The sequence below is a fragment of the Odontomachus brunneus genome, unplaced genomic scaffold (genome assembly GCF_010583005.1).
Source record: "Odontomachus brunneus isolate Ranch 3 - 2012 unplaced genomic scaffold, Obru_v1 Obru_scaffold_159, whole genome shotgun sequence".
Taxonomy (NCBI): domain Eukaryota; kingdom Metazoa; phylum Arthropoda; class Insecta; order Hymenoptera; family Formicidae; genus Odontomachus; species Odontomachus brunneus.
The window spans coordinates 236,596-258,929 of NW_022639609.1; the positions used below are offsets into that span (position 1 = coordinate 236,596).

The 22,334-nt window shown below is 34.8% G+C and overlaps 1 protein-coding gene across 1 annotated transcript in view; it reads right to left on the reverse strand.

Annotated features, from left to right (window-relative positions):
* The window catches only part of LOC116850896 (lymphocyte antigen 6D), a 291,242-nt gene that overhangs the window by 24,775 nt on the left and 244,133 nt on the right, over positions 1–22,334 (reverse strand). Inside the window, exon 3 of the mRNA XM_032829713.1 lies at positions 1,585–1,642. Coding sequence (XP_032685604.1) covers positions 1,585–1,642 — 58 coding nt within the window. The remainder of the gene's footprint in view (positions 1–1,584; positions 1,643–22,334) is intronic.

A 22,334-nucleotide genomic window follows, 5' to 3' on the forward strand; every position in this document is an offset into this window, starting at 1 on the left:
TGGATATATATATATATATATATATATATATATATATATATATATATATATATATATATATATATATATATATTGAGAGTAACTTGTACAAAAAGTCAACTGAACAAAAACGTGTGTCACGCAGCGACGGACCCGATACCTATATACAGGATGTCCCATTTTAATCGATCACCTCAAATATCTCTTAAACAGTGCATTTTAGGGAAAAATGTTTCAGATCAAAGTTTTGGGACTTTGACGGGGACATAAGATGATATCATTGATTTGACCTCGAGTGGCGTCGTCAAAGTCAGGACAAGGTCACTTTGAATTTTTTAAATGGAACCCCCAATTTTTCATTACATATTCTTATAGCATATCTCGAGAACTTTCCAAAACACTATAATAAAATATTTTTTCATTAAGTATCTTTCGAGTTAAAAGGCTTCAAAGTTACAATATTGGTACCCAAGGTATTCGACCGATGGCTAAAACCTTTTGAATGTTGTTCAGGGGCATGACCTTGACAACATTTGTCAAATACGGTATCGAGAACGTATTTTAAAAATACGGTTTTTAAAAATACTGAGAACAGTTAGTGACGTGGCTTTATTAGGGCCAGATTTTCGACGTATTCGTTTGAGAGCGCCCTGTTGTGCCCTTTCACATAGTCTTTTAATTACCGTCCTATTAGGATGACGTCTATCCGGAAATGTTTCGGCATAAATCCTTTCATATAATTATTCCTGGCCTCACCTAAAATTCTGATCATATTCACGATTTCGTTAGGCAGGTAATCAGCTATAATTACAGAACAATAGAAAAACTTGTGTAAACACTGAAAGTATTGAATTCGCCACGAGTCTCCGCCCTGCGGTTGGATTAGCAACAATACGGACAAGTGACGCTAGCAAGTGAATGACACGAGCTATGATTATTAAAGAAATTTATTAATGGGATTTCACACATGTGCTTCTTTGTAGCTCAGACGAAGCATTGTGACCTTCATATGATCCTTTAGAGTCAATCGGACTCCACATGTTACCCCATGATTTCAAATTATTATTTTCGTTTTCACTGTAAAATTTGAAAGAATGAAAATATTAGGAACAGCCTCCAATCACCTTGACCTTAAAGCCTTTTAACTCGAAAGATACTTAATGAAAAAATATTTTATTATAGTGTTTTGGAAAGCTCTCATGGTATGCTATAAGAATATATAATGAAAAATGGGGGGTTCCATTTAAAAAATTCAAAGTGACTTTGTCCTGACTTTGATGACGCCACTCGAGGTCAAACCAATAATATCATCTTATGTCCCCGTCAAAATCCCAAAACTTTTATCTGAAACATTTTTCCCTAAAATGCACTGTTCAAGAGATATTTGAGGTAATCGATTAAAATGGGACACCCTGTATATATGTGTCACGCACGCTCACTCCAGATAGCGTTTCTAGTTAGAGTGGCGCGAATTATGATGAGCATTCATTCAACAGTAACGCGAGCGTGTCCTTCGTTTTCCTGTTCTTTTCCCTTTTTCCTCTTTTTTACGACCGCGAAATGCGCCCCGCAACGGAGTGGAAAAGGGGAGAAAGTTGTACTCACCTTTCTCCTGGCACTCGGAAATGCAGTCCCGCACCGTCGATCCTTCACTGACGTATTTCTGAAAGACAAACAAACGAAAGTGGTCCTTAAATGGACGTGAAATACAACCGTATTCGGAGTAAGTAAGGTAGAAGTTAGAGTGACTAACTCTTAGGCTTATATTAATAGTTCTTGTTTAAAATTTGTCTCACGTGAGATACTCAGATCTGAATTACAAGTTAGATCATTTCTCATTTGAATCATACAATATTTGTGACGTTGTTGACATTCAACTGAAAAATCCACATTTAACTCTCAATTCAGAATCTGAATACCTTACTTGAAACAAGTTTCAAGTAACAATTATCAGTAGAGGTCTTAATCAACCAATTTCGGGATATCGACTTTAAAAAGCAAGGACATAATTTAGGATTTTGTCATTGGTTAATTATAAATTACAAAACATCTTGTAATTTTAACGTACATGTTCCTCCATGTACATATATAAATATATTTTGACACATTAATTTAAAAAATACAGAAGTTAAATAAATTAAATATACCTAGGTATATAAATAAAATATTTATCCATTATTAAGTTAACATCAAATAATCAACAGAACGTAGTGTTTTTTACAACTTTTTAATATAAAAATCATTAGTTTAAAACTAGACTAATAAAATTCTTAACATTTTTAACTGTGTGTAAGTGTTTATTTCTTGTACATATATCGGTGTATTTTGGCATATTAATTTCTAAAATAGATAAATTAAATAAATTAGACCTAGATAGGTAAATAAAATGTTTATTCATTGTTATGTCAACATGAAATAATCAAAGAGAGAACGTAGCCTTCTATATTCTTGATATAAAAATAATTATAGTCTAAAACTAGATTACTGCAATTCTTAAAATTAAATTTTTGGATATCGCCCTTGACACATCCAAACACAACTAGAAAAATTTGGATTTTGTTATTGTGTGTATATATGTGTGATACATTAGATCACAAAATATTTTGTAATATTACAGTATGTAAATGTTCTCATGCCTTAATAAATACATTTTGACATATTAATTTTGAAAATAGATAAGTTCAATAAATTGGATTCACTTGGGTAGATAAATATTTTTTATTCATTATTATTAATCAAAGATCAACCCATCAACGCAACATAAAACAAAAAGAAAAAATCAACACAAAATGTACTTTTTTCTCGTACAAACGAGTATATAATATGTGAATAATAAAATTTTATACTATTTATTTTACGTGATGTAATGAATCGGGATAAATAGCGTCCCGACTAATGTTCTTCCGGGACTTTGAAGAGAACCAAAAACCGGAATGTTCAACGAAATTTGAGACAGTTGGTCACCCTGGTAGAAGTCTTGGGTAGGAATGTGCGATTTATGGAATTATACATCGCGATACAATCTTTTTTATGAATCAATATTTTGCAATGAATGCAATATATTGCATCACAATTGTGCATCGCAAATATGATTTTAAATCGCGCACAATTTCGTATCGCAAGTGCCATTTTATGTCGCTAACGCGATTTAAGCTTCACGCGATTTAAGTTTCACGCTTAAACAAATAACGCTTTTAATCATAAAGGAACCTGAGGCATAATGGAAACCGTAAATAAATGTTCAAATAAATGTTAAACATATTAAAAATAAATAAATCAATTCTCTCTTTATATGGCAACAAAATTTTACTTTTTGAAATGTCCATTATAAGAAAACACAAGTTTTACTGTGAAACAATAGTTAAAAATGAAATGTACATATCCTTAATATTTCTTTAAAGACATTACTTAACATCATTATGCTTTCTACACAGGTCAAAGTGAGAGATATTTTACAAAACATGTTTATTTCCGTATCATTAATTCTCAAGTGTTTTTAAAAGTTATTAAGACATGGAATATATAAGGATGTGTTATTATGCACATTTAATTAATTATAATTATATTTATTCATAACATTTTTCTTATAAAATCTTATAATCTTTTATTACATTTTACTACAATATTAATGACAATCAATATATAAAGTGTAGCAGTCTTTGATAATCTTTTTAAACATATATAAGAAATATATATAAAAATTATATATAAATATAAATAATGCAACTTAATAAATCCTTAATATTTCCTTAAAGACATCACTTAACATCATTATGCTTTCTACACGGATCAAAGTGAGAGACATTTTACAAAACATGTTTATTTCCATATCATTAATGCTCAAGTGTTTTTAAAAGTTATTAAGACATGGAATATATAAGAATGTGTTATTATGCACATTTAATTAATTATAATTATATTTATTCATAACATTTTTCTTATAAAATCTTATAATCTTTTATTACATTTTACTGCAATATTAATGACAATCAATATATAAAGTGTAGCAGTCTTTGATAATCTTTTTAAACATATATAAGAAATATATATAAAAATTATATATAAATACAAATAATGCAACTTAACATTTTAAGACTGTTATAATAGCATAATCCCATTATGTCTCTAAATGTAAAAGTTTGGATTAGATAGTTAAATATCATTGATTTACGCGATATCTGCACGGATACTTAACTAAAATGACGAGTGATTTTGAATTGCAGGCGCGATTTTGCGATAGAGATCCAATCGCTCTTTCGCATTATGATTCAGGGAAAGAAAGTCGCAGTGCTTGCGATATATCGCAAAATCGCACATCTCTAGTCTCGAGAATGGCGAGATCGTCGAATGTATGACGGTGGAATGTGAAAACGGCGGCGAAGAAAACGGGGGATGATTAACGGCCCGACGCAATTTGCGGTTTTTCTCGCGTGTGGGGGGAGGAGGAGGGGGGGCATGCGTCGAATATTTTATCCGTCGACGAAATGATGCGTGCACTCTCGCGCGTTGCTCGCGTACGGCCAATAAATCCGCGCCGGTTATCGAGTGAGAATCACGGCCCCGGATTTCATCTGCCAATATTGTTTCGCGCAATTTTGCAGCGCGCGCGCACGGAGCTATGCGGAAAACGCCGCGCGAATCGGAATTTTTGCGCGGAAAATGAAATATGACGCTCACGTGTTCGCGGGAAGTTCGGTCGCGCCGGCTAACTGTGTGGGGGTTGGGGGGAGGAGGAGCGAAATGACCGGAGGTATAATGATGTATAATATTATAAACGTATCGTTATACACTCTTTCCGTTCTCTTTCCCTCTGGCTTTTTTTTTTTGGACGGAAGGCTTTTTTCCGTCACTTTTCACGGGATTCAGTTTCGCGCGATCGGGAAATTGAAACTCAAAAATTCTCACCGATTTCATGGACATTTCGTTTTCCGCCAGACTGAACACCGTCGCGGTGCTTGTAAGAGCGGGGTCGCGGGACGATTAGGAACGACAAGTACGCGGCTGTGTGATCCTTCAGCAGATCCTGATTGGTCAAACGCGAATCCCTCGGAGCGGACTACGTCATGTGCGCGGAATGATCGATATTCGACGATTATAACGCCCCGAGGACGTCGTACATATTAAACCCTCCGATTCTCCCCTTCGACTCTGGTCTCCCTCTCGCTCCATCTCTCTCTCCCATACACATACACTGTCTATCTATCTATCTATCTATCTATCTATCTATCTATCCATCCATCCATCCATCCATCCATCCATCTATCTATCTATCTATCCGCCTGCCTATCTGTTTGTCTCTCTCTCTCTCTCTTTACCCCTCGCCTGTCTCCCTTCCTTCCGTAGTTATTAAACTCCCTTTGCACAGATCAAGAATTTCGTATCGCCAATACTCGTTATTGAAGCTCTCTGGCGCGACCACCGCCGAATAACGTGAGAATGAAAAGGTTGATCGTCCGATACGCCTCTATCCAATCCCTCGCTGGCGAGTGCGGCAGTATCCCCCTTTATTCTCCGTTCGTCCCTTTGAACTCGCATCAACATTAGAATCGGTCAGTATTTTCTGCTTTGTCAGTCGCGCCGCAAATATATCGACGCGAGCAGGCGCCGCTGCCGAGCAAGAGTACAAAGATACTGGCCGATTGCGGTATCACTTTGTGGCAGCGTTATCTTTCAGAGACAAGCACGTGTGCGTGCGAATCTCTTGACGTGTATTTGTAATTCGCAGCGCCGATCGACGCATTGAGAGCAAATTTGTCATTAATTGTAATTTCGAGAAGAGAACGAGGGAACATCGTGCGTGAGTCTCATCGATATATCGCGACGATTGCATAAATGAACGTGTTGATGAAAAAATAAGAAAAAAATTTATGCGTCAGATATCACATCGATGCATTCGAAATTTGAGTGCACCACGACATTACAAATGCTAGATGACGTCAGAAATCGTAATGGCGAAATAATGGACACGGATGAACGCGCGTCAAATTTTACGAGAGCGAAACCGATGAAGCGAACGGACGAATGAACGAGCAAATGTACGAACGAGCGAATGCGGGGAAGAAAATGAGCACATCGCGCCCGCGCGACAGTAAAATCATGAAACTGTGTTTATTTGCAACGAGTTGAAATCGTTTCGCGCGATTCGTCATAATCGCACGAGACGTATGAGTATGAGTATGAATATGAATAGAGATGTGCGACTTTGCGATATATCGTAAACATTGCGATTATCTTTTTTTGAATCTCAATGCGATACACAATCGGACCTTTATCGCAACATCGTGCTTGCAATTCAAAATCATTCATCATTTATTTAAATATCTGTAAATATCATGCGATAATCTACGATATTTTATACTACTGAAACAATATAAGTGCGCGCTACGCGCGCGCCATATAGCTAATAAAAAACAATAAAAAATGTAAAATAAAAATAAAATAAAAATTAAATTAAATTAAAATATACTTTAATTAATTAATAATTTTAGGGAGAGACAGGGAGAGACAAGGAGAGATAGAGAGAAAAAGGGAGAAACAGGGAGAGGCAGGGAGAGACAGGGAGAGACAGGCAGAGATAAGGAGACACAGGGAGAAACAAGGAGAGACAGGGAGAGACGAGAAGAAACGGAAAGAGACAGGGAGAGGCAGGGAGGGATAGGGAGAGGCAGGGAGAGACAAGGAGAGACAGGGAGAGACAGGGAGAGACAGGAAGAGACAGAGAAAGACATATCTCTTCTATATTTTTTTTCATGACCTAACCAACGCGATGACAGCTGTTTGCCTCGTAATTTAACAGACGCAAACAACACGAAGCAAGCCGCAGTCCACATGAAGTGAGCTAAGCGAGAGAACCAATCAGTATCTCGGAAAAGCGACAACAATTAAGTCTCTTACATGCCTTTTTTTAGAGAGAACTAATTTAAACTTATACTTTCAGAGGTATAATGGGATTATGTCATTGTAACGGCTTTAAATTGTTAATTTGCATTATTTCTTTTTATATACGATATTTATATATTTTTTTAAATATTTATCTCAAAAGATTATCAAAGATTGACACTCAATATTGATTGTCATTAATATTTTAGTAAAAAAAGGTAGTCTTACTGTTTTATAAGAAAAATGTTGTCAAAAAATAATTATAATTAATTAAATGCGAAATAATACATCCTTATTGCATGTCTTAATAAATCACTTTTAAAAATGCTTGAAAATTAATGATTTGGAAGTAAAATAAATTTATAAATTTGTAAAATGTCTTCCATTTTGTTCCGCGTAAAAAGTAATGAGTTTAAATGATGTTTTTAAAAAAACATTTAACTTCATTATGATTTCATTTTTAACTATGCTTTTACAGTAAAACTTATATTTGCTTATAGTGGACATTTCAAAGAATATTTTGATTTCGTATGAAGAGAGAGTTGATTTATTTATTATTAATATGTTTAACATTTATATAAACATTACGGTACCTATTATGCTCCAGTTTCTCTTATTAAAAACTGCGTTAACGATGTAAAATCGTGCACGATTCAAAATCGCACTTACTGTACGAAATTGCACGCGATTTAATATAATATTTGCGATACACAATTGTGATGTGATATATCGCATTCATTGCGATTCTTAAAAGAGATCGCATCGCGGTCAATTTCATAAATTGCATATCTCTACGTCATCAACGATCAATTTTTCTTTCTCTCCTTCTCTCTCATCTTGCGAATTTTCTCGCCCTCGCGGGATTTGGTGAACTGCTTGCGGAAAACCTCCATAGTCAGCGCGCGTCGAATTAATTTAACAGCCCTTAACCGACCAATCCAAGGAGCTCGTCTCCTGTAAGAAATGCACCATTCCCTGGGGAAGCGCACTCAACCCTGAACACTTTGTATCCAGCGATTCTTCGCGCTCGTCTGCAATCGCCATGATGGATCTTCAACGAGGGAGATCCGATATATACAGAGTGCGGCATTTAAATTGGGACACTTAAATACATGAAAAATCTATTGAAATAAAAAAAGAATATTTCAAACGAATATTGTTGGGTTTTAAAGGGGACGATAGTAGTGCTACTGGCTTGACTTTATAGTGCTAAGATCTCTTTAAGATCAGTTTGCATATTTCAAATAGAATCACATATAGTTTTTTTTAATACTCATCGATTCCTAGAGTTGTTCTGCATATAAAAATATTAGGATAAAATTATCGTAAATATTTTCCGAGATATTTTACATTTTATTCTGACATTTTTCGGTTACATTATATAAAATATCTCGTAAAATATTCATTTTCTTCTATAATTTCATATTAATACTTTTATACATAGATTGTTATAAAAGATTCGATTGTTACAATACATTCGATTGTTATAGAAAAGAAGAAATCTTAAGCAAAATTCTGTTGCATCTTGCAGATTCATTAAGATACTAATGTGCAAACTTTAGTATCACCAGTCGATTTATCTCGTTATTCTACGTACAAAAATATTAAGGTAAGGAATAAAATATAGAATATTTCAGGAAGTATTCACTTTTCGATAGTTTTATCTCAGTACTTTTATATGTAGAATTTGATTCTAGAAAGCGACTGGTATTAAAAAATCATATGACTTCATTAAAAAAATTCAAATTAGCTTTGAAAAGACCTTGGCGCGTTTATCACAATTTCAAACTAATAGCAATATCGTACGTTTCCCTTGAAATTTTACAACTTTAGTCCGAAACATTCTTTTTTATCTTGCTTTGTTTTTTATATATTTAGGAATCTCAATTCAAATTCTGAACCTTATATTGTATATTTAAAATCTTATATATTCTTCTATCTATAATGTTAACTCTAGATTGCCAATGTTCATCATTTTGACCTACACGTTGAATAACACCTAAAAAATATAATTTTATTCTTAGAGTAAAATACTCTTGTATATACGATCTTAAGAGAATTTTTATAAAAAGAAATTATTATAATATATACAGAAAAGAACTCTATTTGCAAGGTATTGTTTCTCGTAATCTCATATTCTATACGAAAGCTTTTAAAAGTGTTCATTTTCTAATGAAATAAACTATTACTATAATTCTAGAAACATCTAGATATTATTCTTAGATATTATTTTGTTTTCTGCTTTTGAATAGAGAGGAATATGTTTATTTTTAGCAGAATGGCCTCTTAATGAAGAAAGTTCTATTAAGAATAAAACTTGTATCGTAAAAGTTAAAAATATTGTACTTGGAATATTTTGGTGTTAAAAGAATTTTCTTGAATATGTATAAGAAAATATCCGCAAAAAATGAGATTATATTTTTAGATGAACAATTTAATAATTAAAAAAAACCATCTTCAAAAATCTTCTAAAAAGTATGAAGTAATTTTGAATCAGTATTCCTGTACACTGAGAGAAAGAGATATATAAGAAATAGTGAATATTTTTAATGAGTATTACAGCATATTTACTTATATCAAATATTTCTTAAATAAAAAAATATATATTTTTATAAAACCTTAAGAAAATCTCACTTTTTTTATGAAAGCCATGATTTATTATTGCTATTATTTATTTTTATTTTCTTGATTAAGTAATTATTTATTATTTATATTTATATTAATTTATATATATATATATACAGGATGGCCCACGTAAAGTGTTACAAGCTAATAACTCTAAACATATTTGTCCTATCAAAAAGCTGTTCATGAGAAAATTTCATATATTCGAGGGGTCTTTCTAACTACGTAAACAAAAATCCACTTCCGTCCTCCCTTGAAGAGGGGGGGGGGGGTAACTTTCAAGCGGGACCCTCTATACAATGTTACATATTTGGATTTTATGGGAAAAAACAAGTAAACTTTGTCTGAAACATTTTTTTGGAAAATGCTCCTATCAAAAGTTATAAACATTTAAACTTTTAGCCATTTCATTTATGATAAATTCCATTGGCACAAAGTTCATCTGATCTTACACCTTTGGACTATTTTTTATGGGGATACATCAAAGAGGAAGTCACATCTCAACCACTTACGACGAAAGAAGACTTAAAACGAAGAATACGTACAGCTTGCACTAAGGTAACCCCAGAAATGTTGTTTAGAGTTAGGCAAAGTTTTGTAAGAAGAATTAATAAGTACTTAGATGTTAATGGTCAATAATTTGAACATTTAATAAAATAAAACAAAACAGAAAAACTATGAGTATTATTTAATTTATCATTAATTTCACGTATCATGACCGCATGCCGGCCCGAGCGCTAATTTGTTCAGACAAAAAAATTAATTTCTTGAAAATTATTGCGAATTTCGCAAAATGATATGTGACTTTTCTGTTCCATTTAATCCGTTCTACTTTCCTACACTTTGTATTAAGAAAGGTTTCGGACATCCTGTGTGTGTGTGTGTGTGTGTGTGTGTGTGTGTGTGTGTGTGTGTGTGTGTGCGCGTGCGTGTGTGTGTATATAATTTATATTGAGATATCCTGTTTGAATAAATTATTTTAGATTTAAGTAAATAGGTATGTTGTTAATGTAAAAAATATAACACCTTGAGTCTAGTGCCTTAGAATGCTCGGCCATCCTCTCTCTGACACTGCCTACCAAATATATATAAATACTTATTAATTCTTAGATATATTTTTTCTCATACCTATACTATCATGTCTTAATATCCCAACGAGATTAGAACTCGCCGGCTGAAGCTCACGTTGTTGCCTCGGGAACAATAATATTTGTATGTATGCAAATGTATGCGAGTGAAGTCATAACAGTCTTCGACGCGAAGGTAAACAGATCTGGAGACGTCGTGCGTGACTTCCGAATTTTCTGGAACGATCGAAGTGTGCGGGAGACTTACATCAGTTCATACGCGAAATCGCCATGTTATGATTGCTTTACGCAGTAGCAGTGTTCTCGAATTTTGGGAGTAATTATTGTGCTTTTTGTTTTCATCGTTTTAAAAGGATGTCAAAGTGTGATAAACGTAACAAAAATAACGTAGAGGCGATCGTCAACGACACGTCAGATAAGCACTAACACAATCATGCTACCCTTCTCGTGTGTATCTCTTGTATATAGATCTATATAGATCTTATATAAATGGGTACTGCTATGTTTTATTATATTTAGTAGAAAACATGACCATGCACACATGGAAATCATTGTGCAAACATTTTGTATACTTTTAAGCTTCTAAATTTAGTTGTGAAAATATAGAAACGTTCTTCGAAATTCTCCCGAGCGGAAGAAATACAAGTTCGGTATGTATAGGCTGCGAAACTTTTGCTTGCTTTCATGCTAACTGACAACTCGAGATATTAGATTTGACATTTTTTGTCGTTTTCATCACATGTTGAGCGATGCTCCAACTTATTTTGGCACGTACTTTTTCATAAAAGCATAAGGCATAAAGCATAAAGTATAAAGCATAAAGTATAAAAGCATATCAATAATTCAGTAATTTGAAGCAAACAATGCGACGTAAACTTTCCAGAGAAAAGTCAGTATTTTGTTGTGGTAAAATTTTTAGGAGAGGATATTCCCTTTAAAATAGCAATACAGTCTTGAGCTTCTATATTCTTGATACTTTGATGTCTATCGACAACACTAATCACTGGAACTCGCTCTTTGTTTCAGATCTGACGGAGCTTGTGACCACAAGGTGGTTCCCGAGAGTTGCAGTTTCGGTGGATGCGGACGCTGCACCGGAGAATTCGGTTCAGGCCAAGCAAGGTCGGCTCGAAGGTAGATTCATAGACTTCTTGTACTCTCGCATTTAATCCTTTGTGATCACGAGAATTGGGACACAAGGTAAATGTCCCAGTCCTAGTTGAACATGTCTTAATGTGATTGAAACATTATGAATATATTTGTATTTAATATTTCTAAAGAAAAAAAGTCTTTCAAATTTTTTTAAGAGAGAGATATTTTAAGAGAGAGATATATGGTAATTTATAATATTATTTAATGAGCACTTAATATAATTGAATTTGTATTATTCGGTAATTAGGGCTCTTAAATCATTTTTAATTCAATTATATTTAATTAAAATTATAATTGATACTTATTGATCACACAACACACATTTTGTTTCTTATTATTTTTCAGTCACAGACAAACCAAAATTTTATAAAAAATGTTAGTTTTTTATAAATGTTAGTAATTCATTAACTTAACCGTGCTTTCCTATTAGTTCATTCATTGAGACATTTATCTTGGTTGTCCAAGTAAAAATGGTTAAATTTTGACGATCGCAGAACGTTGACACTCTTATGTGCACGCGTATTTTTTTTGTTAAACTAATAACTTTCGTATTTAATCGATATTTCATATCATATTTTATGTTTCAGAATTATAACAGAACGCGATTTATTCTAGTATTTTAGTGAGTGAGACAAATAAATACGAAAAGTGATTTGAAATTTTAAGATGGGTGTTGATGGAGATAGCGACGAGAATTTGTTTGTAAAATTTCTTATCAAAATCAATGCGATTTATTTAGTTCGTAGAACTTTGCATGTTCAATGAAAAAAAAATAGTTAATCTACAAATTAAAGTTTTTTTCGGTGTTTTTGTTGTTTTAACAAAGAAACTATTAATAACAAGATGAATATAAAGTTATGCACTCTACAAGAAGAGTTTTTCCTACTATAATTATTTCACTATGTGATTATAGTCACAAGTATCAAACATCTTTCTCTTAGTGTATAGTTTTGTACCGTCCATTAAAATGCTTCGCTCGAACAAATTAGGGGATCGCTTCTTGGAATAATCATTTTATTTATTAGATGTTTCAATTATTAAATTTTCTTTTTGATTTAAGATGCCGGTTCTGCATACTTATACAAACTCTCTGATAAACTTTCAGTAAACTTCTTTGTATGTGTATAAATATTTTAATACTTGTTACATATGTGTGTATGTTATTCATATAATGCGTAGATATTTTAATATTTTATAGTATTCTCTCTCTCTCTCTCTCTCTCTCTCTCTCTCTCTGTCTCTCGTTATATTTGTGTGTGAATCATCGATTTAAGATACAGAATAGTATATAGAATATTATTCAACGAAACTATTTACTTAGTATGATCTTACAATTGTTTCAAGCGATGAAAAATGCAACTAGAATTGCGCTAGGATTAAGTACCAGTAAATGTACAAAATTATGTAATAAAATATGCACCAGAATTGTGCATTAAAATTGAATATCAGAATTGCGCTATCACACACGGATTACTTATTTTACTCGCGATAAACTTAGCATTTGTCGCCATTTCACAAATTTTTAATACAGATTGTGACAGATTGTGTCATTTTAATCGAAATCGCCGTTTGATTTATTATTTTTGTTTAAAATTAAAATTTTCGCGGAACAAAAACTTTCGCGAAACTAGGTGTTTTTATTTTATTTATTTATTCTCTCTCTCTCTCTCTCTCTCTCTCTCTCTCTCTCTCTCTGTCTCGACCTTGTTAAAACCGTCGTGATATCCAGATCTCGATTTTTTCCCATGGGAAATATACTTGTGCGACTCGCGTGTATATTCTCGAAGCGTTGGAATTTGCCGTGTATTTCTCGTTAAGTTATTGAACGATTGCGGTCGCGAGTGCAATGCAGAGCAGGGTAGGACAGAACAGGGCAAGGTAGGGCAATGAAGTCAAGTGGAATGAGCGAAAAGCAACTGACGTAGAACGACGACTAAGTGCTACGGATGCTGGATGCTGAGGACGTGGGCTTGGACGGCTGGACGTCGGGGAATGTCAACGCGAAAGAGTGAGTGCACCGTTTAAACGCTTATGAAATAATCTTAAAAGATCTTATGATGAAGAGTTTCGGAGTTCAAATAAAACTGACCAGCGAGAAGTTGCGATTTTCTGAATGCACATGATTACATTGGTTAACAAAAGCGGCAGAGATAAATGTCATCAATTTTTACTAATTTTTACCTACTGAATTCAAATATAGCAAGCAAAATGTTTCACAACAGTTTTAAAGAGAGATATATGACAATGGATTTTTTAATATATTTTCCTTCAAAATTAATATTAATTTTATGCTTAGCAAATCTTTAACGAAATTTAATGACATTGCTTTGTTGCAATCAACATTTTGATGGCGAGATTATTCTGTTAAAGCCATTTCATACTGCGGAAATTATTTTATTGTCTTGTCAAGATTGTTTATTGGGATAACAGGTTCCCTACATAAATTCTTTTTAGTTTAGCTGGAAACTTGGAAAAGAATTATATTTTTATTAATTTATTTAAAATATATTTTTTTAAACATTATGTTTTAAGTATTATATATTTTATTTAAGCATTGTACAATAATATAATTAACATTATTCTTTCAGCGAGATTTTACTGATTGCAGTATTATATTTATAACTAACAAGGGAACATAGGCAACTTCGAAAATTCAGAAAATCCTGAGACATTGTGTGCAAGTAGAGTACTACATCCATAACATAAAACTATTTTTTGTTTCTGCTAAATTTTGATTTAAGAAGGTGAAATCACCCCTCAAAAAAACATAACATTTTTATTTTTAGCGAATATTTCCTAAAATACAAGGCATATGAAAAAATAGTTTATATAAAAGTAATAGAATATTCTTTGCAACGTGTATTCAAATTTTGCAAAAATGAAAAATTTTTGAACCCTCCTTTCCCTACTCATTGGTTTTGAGGGGTGATTTCATTCCTTTAAATCGAAATTTAGCAGAAACAAAAAATAGTTTTATATTATGGATGTACTACTCTACTCACACACAATATTTCAGTATTTTCTGATTTTTCGGGTTGCTTATGTTCCCTTGTAAGCCATCAATTATAAGTATAGCATTTCAGTGAAGAATACATTGATTGTACTTTAGAGAGTGAAGATGACGCAAAGCGAACGTGCATAATTGTACACTGAGCCTTAAGGGATTAAAACAAATTTAGGGATCAATGTGCGGTGTCTCTAGGACGTCTAAAAAAATCCTATATTGCGTGAAAGTTATATTCAAATTTTTTCCTTGCCAACACATAATACCTAATGGTTCTCCGCATAAACGCCCGCGATGCAACGGCGGCAGAAGTTCGCCACTGCAGAGCGGAGGGGGGAATCGTCCTCATTTTTCCTCTCGTGAATATTTAATCCGGAGACGCAAAAGTAAGGCATAGGAGAAAAAAGGGTTGAGGAGGTAGCGGCGGAAAAAATGCTAAACGACGGGAGCAGGCGGCGTTAAGCCGAGACGAAATGTCGGTCCGCGAGGAGGGAAAATTCGCGACGTATTCGGGAGACAGAGAGCCATTTCCGTCGCATTTTTCTCTACCCGCTTGCGTGGACGTGGATATATGTATACATATAGCCGTGCGATGAAACGCGGCCGGATTAACGGGCGCGATACCGGTTCATACCACACTTTGCGCCTTTCCACTTCGACGTTATTTCTACAACATGGAGTTATTTTTAAAAAATAACCTTTAAATATTATATAATCTCTATCCGCTTTCGCCTCGAAATGCTTGATCATGTATCCAGATTAAATCGAGCATAACGCGCCGGGAAGCGAGCAAGCGCCGATTATCATCGCCACTACGCGGGGGCGCAGGCCCTTAACCCTTTCGCTATCAACGGGACATATGTTTTCTCCACCGTTAATAATAACTTCATTCAATTGAACAGTTTTTTTTGGCATTCAGGACACATCAGCTATCACTCTATTTATTACTCTCCTTTCCTTTGGCACAAATATGCTCTCTTAAAAATTCCAGCAGGATATCAATGTGCCAGCCTTATTTCTTTGATCAAATATAACTTTTAATTTTTTTGCAAAAATGACATTATATTAATATATTTAATAAAGTGACAGTAAAAACATTATGTTTTTAGAGAACAAAATAGTTAGCAAAAGAGTTAAGAAGTTTATTCACTGGGTATGTTTTTAAAGTTCAAGAGTATTTTCAGTGGCGCATCAAGAGAGCTATTCATAAATTCACCTATCGATTATTTTATCGAATAAAATTACTGTTTCTATATACTTCACTATCTCAGTAATAAATATTAATGTGAAACTAATTTCATGATTTAATATTTCGCGGCATATTTCCATGAATATTAGATTTGGTTTTCGGGTTTCAGCCGCATGGATTCTTCTTTGTTTAATTTCGCCATTTCTAGCAAGCATATTCTAGATTAGATATTCTGCTTAGGAGACGCAATGTTTATCACGAAGATCATTTTTTACTTACATTATTATCGAGGTCGCTACACAGCCAGGTTTTGCAAATAAGCGTGCATAAATTTTTATTTATTAAATATAATCGTGCATATACTTTTGTAGCGCACTCGTGTAAGCATATACAAGGTGAGATATTCTGCTTGGGAGACGCAATATTTGCCACGAAGTTAATTTTTACTTGTTCCTTATATTATTATCAAAGTCGCTACACAACCAGGTTTTGCAAATAAGTATGCATACATTTTTATTTAAATATAATAAATGCTCTAATAAATGCTATAATAAATTTATGCTCTTACAAATATAATAAGTGTTAATGCTCTTATGGCGCACCACTCGATCTCTCTATCTTCTATATTAGATATTTTATTATATTTTGTACAAATATATTTATGTATGTAATGAATATTATATTACTTTTAAAAATTAGGTGCTTATCTTTATTATTCTTATGCCTTTTCGGCCAAAAACCTGGAAGGCATTTTCTAGCTATGAAATACTTAGGCAGTGGGCCAAGTTGGGGAGGGTGGATTGACACGTAACGTCACAACTAAGGAGAGACAAGGATAGCGTTGGATAGTTTGTCTTTATCTAATTAACTTGACCCAACCTTCCTGTTGAGTCCGCGCAAACAATGGCGTGTGTAGGACGTGTATATGGATCATCATAAGAATACCGAGCATGAGGTATGAAACCTGAGGATCAGGTAAAAAGAGACAGAAGATGGATGCTGCGTATCTTTCTCTCTCACTCTTTCCTAGTTAGAAAGGAGAAGCTACACAGCGCCTATCCTTTTCTACCTGATCTTCACTACCAAATAGAGGTCACGCTCAGTTTATTTTACTATAGGTCTGTTTTCTGTTCCTGCACTGCTAAACTGATGCAATAAATTAGAATGAGACAAATATATTTTTTCTCACTCTAACTTATTGCACCAGTTCAGCAGTGCAGGAACGAAAAATAAACCTTATGTCTATGGTATGGATCATGAAGAATACACGGACGGAGTGCAAAGTGCGATTATAGACGAGAGGCTGTGAAGCCTAAAGTGTAAGAGGTTTACATCGTCGTGGCCATCATGGTGTCGGAGGTTTGTATCTATTGTCTATGTATAAAAATAGCGACTGTCGCCACAATGGTATGTCAACTCCATTAGAATATACTCTCTTAAAGTGAATCAGTGAATAGTCACTAATATCAGTTTTAAGTATAGCACTGAGCACTTTCAGTGCACCACTTATACTGCAAATCAGTATATATTCACTGTTTTCAATAATGTTTCACTGATTCATTTTAAGAGAGCATACAATCATTCCCCTCACCCCTTGGGCTTCGCTTCCGCGACAATTCGCTCCGTCCATGTATTCTTACGTCCATGGTATGGACATATACTTGCATACAGATGGCAATGGTTCACGCTCTCGCTGCACGAAGTCTCCAAACGCAATTCAGGATTTGTCTACGATTCACGCAGACCCTTAAGTAAATAAACTTCCTAACAGAGAGCGCCCACGTGACACCTCGCGCACACTGAGAGAAGAGAAGAGCACGACCGACTCATAACTTGCCTTACCCCTCGCGTTGCGGAGGAGCCCGCCCTCTTCGGGAGAAGCGAGAAGAGATGGCCAAGAGATGCGAGTATCGATACCCCGGGAGCCCCGGGACGGTGTCTATCACTGTTCCTTATCGTTTCTACCGGCGCTATTCGCAGTGCTTTAAGTGCTTCTCGGGCACTTGAAAGGCGATCGTGCCTGCTCCGCCCCATTCCGTCCGTCGTCGAAGACTGCCGCTCGGGACCGGAAATTGAGGGCCGGCAATCGCGCAGAGCCGGCGGCCTGCTTAAATGCCAGGAGGATGTAGTTGGAAAAGTTCGTGGGAACATCCAGTGCGGAAGAACGAGAATTGTTTTCGTGCTTATCACGCTCTTCCCTTACTCGCGAACACGCACCGTCCGAGGGCGCGAGGACGGTCGTTTGACGAAATGAAGAAATTCGATAAATGCAAGGAAGAGCCTGTTCTAGCCCGAAAGCATCGAAAGTCCACGCGATTCATACCTCTGCGTCGACGCATATTTACGCGTTTGGAAGAGTTCGCGTTCTTAGGAACGAAGAGGCACGTATAAAGGAATAATTCGAGAAAGGAAAGAATAGACTGCTGTATTTGAGAATATTTCGAGAGCTGAAAGGTGAAAGATAATATTGTACAGTTAGCGGCAGAGAGGCTGCGACATCTTCACCTCGATAAACTTCAGAAGGTATTCGGTATCTAATAGGAATATTTAATAATGCTGAAGCAGTATTATTCCCGCAATACTAACAATAGATTTCAAATGATTGTTGGGGACACAGAAGAAAAGTGGCAGTAGTATTAAAAAATTATTAATCAAGTTAGATCACTGCGATTTATAAGGAAGGTATTCAAAGTGTCCCTCTCCAATTTTAATAAATCTTGGTGAGTTTTGTAAAGGGATCAAAATATTTGATACGTATTTTTTTATCGACAACCAGATACGTTTAAAAAATGAAATAAAAAAGAAACAAATATGTTTAAAGGATGCTCTTGAAATTAACCCTCGAAAATCGACAATATTTTTGTTTTTGGCTATAACTTTTGAATAAAACATGACAGCGTAATTTTATAAGTATACAAAATATACAAAATTTCGAAAGCTATCCACTGATATATTTGTCTTATAGTTATAGCAAAAAAAAACAAAAATTTTACCGATTTTCGAAGGCTTATTTCACTCCTTAAACATATTTGGTTGCTGATAAAAAATATATATATTGAATATTTTAATCTTTTTTATAAAACTCACAAGTTTCATTAAAATCGGAGAAAGATATTTGGAATATCTTCCTTGTTAATGATTGACTCATAATTAAAACTCTACGATTTATATTTAGGAAGGATAGCGACGTATCATTGCGAAATCTTTTTTTATATATTCTATTGCGTTTTTCTTTCTCTCTCTCTCTTTTTTTTTCAAACCTTGCAGAGAGGTCTCTGTTAATCTTTTCAGAATCTATTATTTTAGTAATATAATAGACTCATTAATTTAGCGAAAGATTTAAGCTGAATATACTTAAGAATATAAGTATTTTTCTAAATATTTAGGCGAGAAAATAATATTCACATAATGTCAAAATTTACCAAGTGTCATTATTATTTTCAAATTCTAATATTTAATAAACAATAAGCGCGACAACTAAAATTTTTTTAGATTTAAGGCGATGACCTTGACATATATATATATATATATATATATATATATATATATATATCAAAGTCAAAATCATTTTAGGATACTCCGTTTTTACCTATATATATATATACCTTAAATATATTGATAAAAATTCACATGTGTTACATATAACATGAACACATTACATATTTATGTATTTTAATACTTAGAAATGGTGAATTGTTTTATGAGTTCAACGCAGCATAGTTGAAATAACACGACGACAATATGTTAAATTAATAAACGGACATACTGAAAATTTAACACACACAACACTTTCCACATAGATTGATTGTAACACAAATACAAAATGTCTTTTACCGCGTAATCAAAGAAATTGCAGAGTTTGCGTCGCATTGACTGATCATACGAAAATCTATATCTAGATTAATTAATCAATTTTTATTTTCCTTAATTTGAATTACCGCTGCTCAACTTCAAGTGACTTGCTTTTATCAGTCCATGCCTCTTAGTTTGAAAGAAAGTTTATCCTCCAAGTATAATCGTGAAACAAATTCGCCTATTGGGTATGCGGGTGCATCGCGAAACTTATAAAGATAAAAGTCGTTGCGAGCTCTCTGCCACTGACTGTACGACGAGTATTCTTTCTTTTTCTGTACGAGCTTCGAACTTCTCGATTATGGCAAGACCTACAGGCAAGAGAGCGAGGAGGAGTTTGCGCGATCCTCGCGACGTCTGAGACCAAAGTGCATTTGCCGCGTTTTCTGTAGGGATAAATTGATGATGCGGATACTTCGCATAACTCTGGCGTGTTTCACTTATCCGAGAAATGCGCCAGGGTAACCGAATAATGGACGAGGCTAACGACATGCGACAAGAGTGCGAACTACTTCGCCGACTCTGAAAGGGGCGACGAGGTGGCGGGCGTGCGAGGGTGGACGCCTCTGGAAATTTACTTACGCGATAAGACGATAAGTAGCAGCGCATTTGTGTCCCGGGTAACGAGCTGAGTGCTCACCGCCATTGCGGACTTATCGGCCTCATCGATCCGAGCCATCATGCATCAAATGACATTATCGTCGTTATCGTCGCTCTTTTGCAAGAAATTTATGTTGTTGTTTTTCCCTGGCGACACAATCAGATTTATATTATTAGTATCAAAGTTTGCTCGGCGCCTCGATTTACCGCGCGCGCCATAAAGAGAGAAAGAGAGAGAAAGAGGAGGAGAGGGAGAAGAAAAGGAAAAGGGGGGAGAGAGATAGAGATAGATAGATAGATAGATAGATAGATAGATAGATAGATAGATAGAGAGAGAGAGAGAGAGAGAGAGAGAGAGAGAGAGGGGGGGGAGTAAAGCAGAGTATTATCTCAAGCAATACAAGTATCTCTTAAGTACGGAAAAAGAAGAAGCAAATACAGTTGATAACTAGTGCAAGACATGCAATCAGAATGATTGCAATGATAATGATAATGATAATAGATTCTAATGATAATGCGCAGTATAGATGAATGTTGTAACAATATATATAACATAGTAAAACTATGTGACTAATTAAAGAAATAGTGCAGTGAAAAAAGGTAGTGAGACACCGAACACGTCCAGACTGTTGTCTGATTTACCAAAGAAAAGGAAGACAAAAGACAAGTAAATGGTAATATAGAAAATTGATAAAAGAAAGAGTGCCAATCTGGAGAACAGATGAGGCGATGAACAGCACAAAGACAAAACGTACGCAATCGATTACAAAGTTGACGAACTCGTTGCATGCAGCAGATAGTGAATTCGCGTATGCAAAAAAATAAATGGCTTAGATTAAATAATATGTCTCAGATATGTAATACATAGCAAAAATGAAGAAAAATAATTGGCAAACAAGTACTAAGTTGCTATCTAAATTAAAGCATTTGATTTAGAGAGATCCTAAGCTTTTCTTTGCGCGTGTGTGTATGTGTGTTTGATATAAGAAATAAATTTACAAAGAAAAACAGCTGGAGCAGTATTTAGATTAATAAATTTCTGAGGCAGAGAATTGCATAAACAAGCAGACCGCTTATAATTTTAGAGAGAAAGAGAGGGAAAGGAGGAAGAGAGAGCGCTGATATTTATACTGATATTTGCATATTGAATGCGAAGTTGTCACGGATTATGTGGAACACAACGAAGCAGATTTAAATATCGAAATACTCGATCTCTCGATATTGTAGATTTTCAAAAATTATTTTTATTTTATTTGCATGCGACACGCATATCATGGCCGGTTTGATCCGCTTTAGAAAAATTTGCGACCGGTGTGTCCGCTCGCGCGATTGGAATTTTCCTGAATTTCATCGTCCGATGTGACGCGTGATGATATCGTTTGTGAATTCTTGTTCTCGATATCAAAGTACACATCTATAATTACGTTCGGCATTGTACATCGAAGACGTCGGATTGCTCTTTCATCTCGAAGATGCATAGAAATGAAAAAGATACGAGATCTCATATCTCTGTCACTTCTATGCATTTTTTAAATAAAAGAGCCATCCAACGTCTTCGATTTACAATGCAGAACGTAACTTATGAACATAAGACGCGACGTAGGTTGGAAACGCGATGTAAGTTGGAAACTATGCGTTAGAGAAAAACAGCAGCTCACCTAAGAACGTCGCCATGATCGAAGCAATATGACATTGTTGCGTTACACTGTTGCGCGGATATTGCATTCTTTCTCCCGGAGTTTGCCGCGAGATTACGGATGGCGTGGCGCATCCAGCGATAAATTATATTCGGTTACGCGCGTTACGACACGACGGGAGAACGCGGGCCACAAACGAAGCGCTTCCTTTGGCATGCCAGAACGATAAAGATGGTTTATCATCGTCGTTGTTATTAGTGCCATAGTCATCGCAACGACATAACCGGCGAGTTACGGTCCGCGCCGTTGAAATTACCGTGTAAATTATC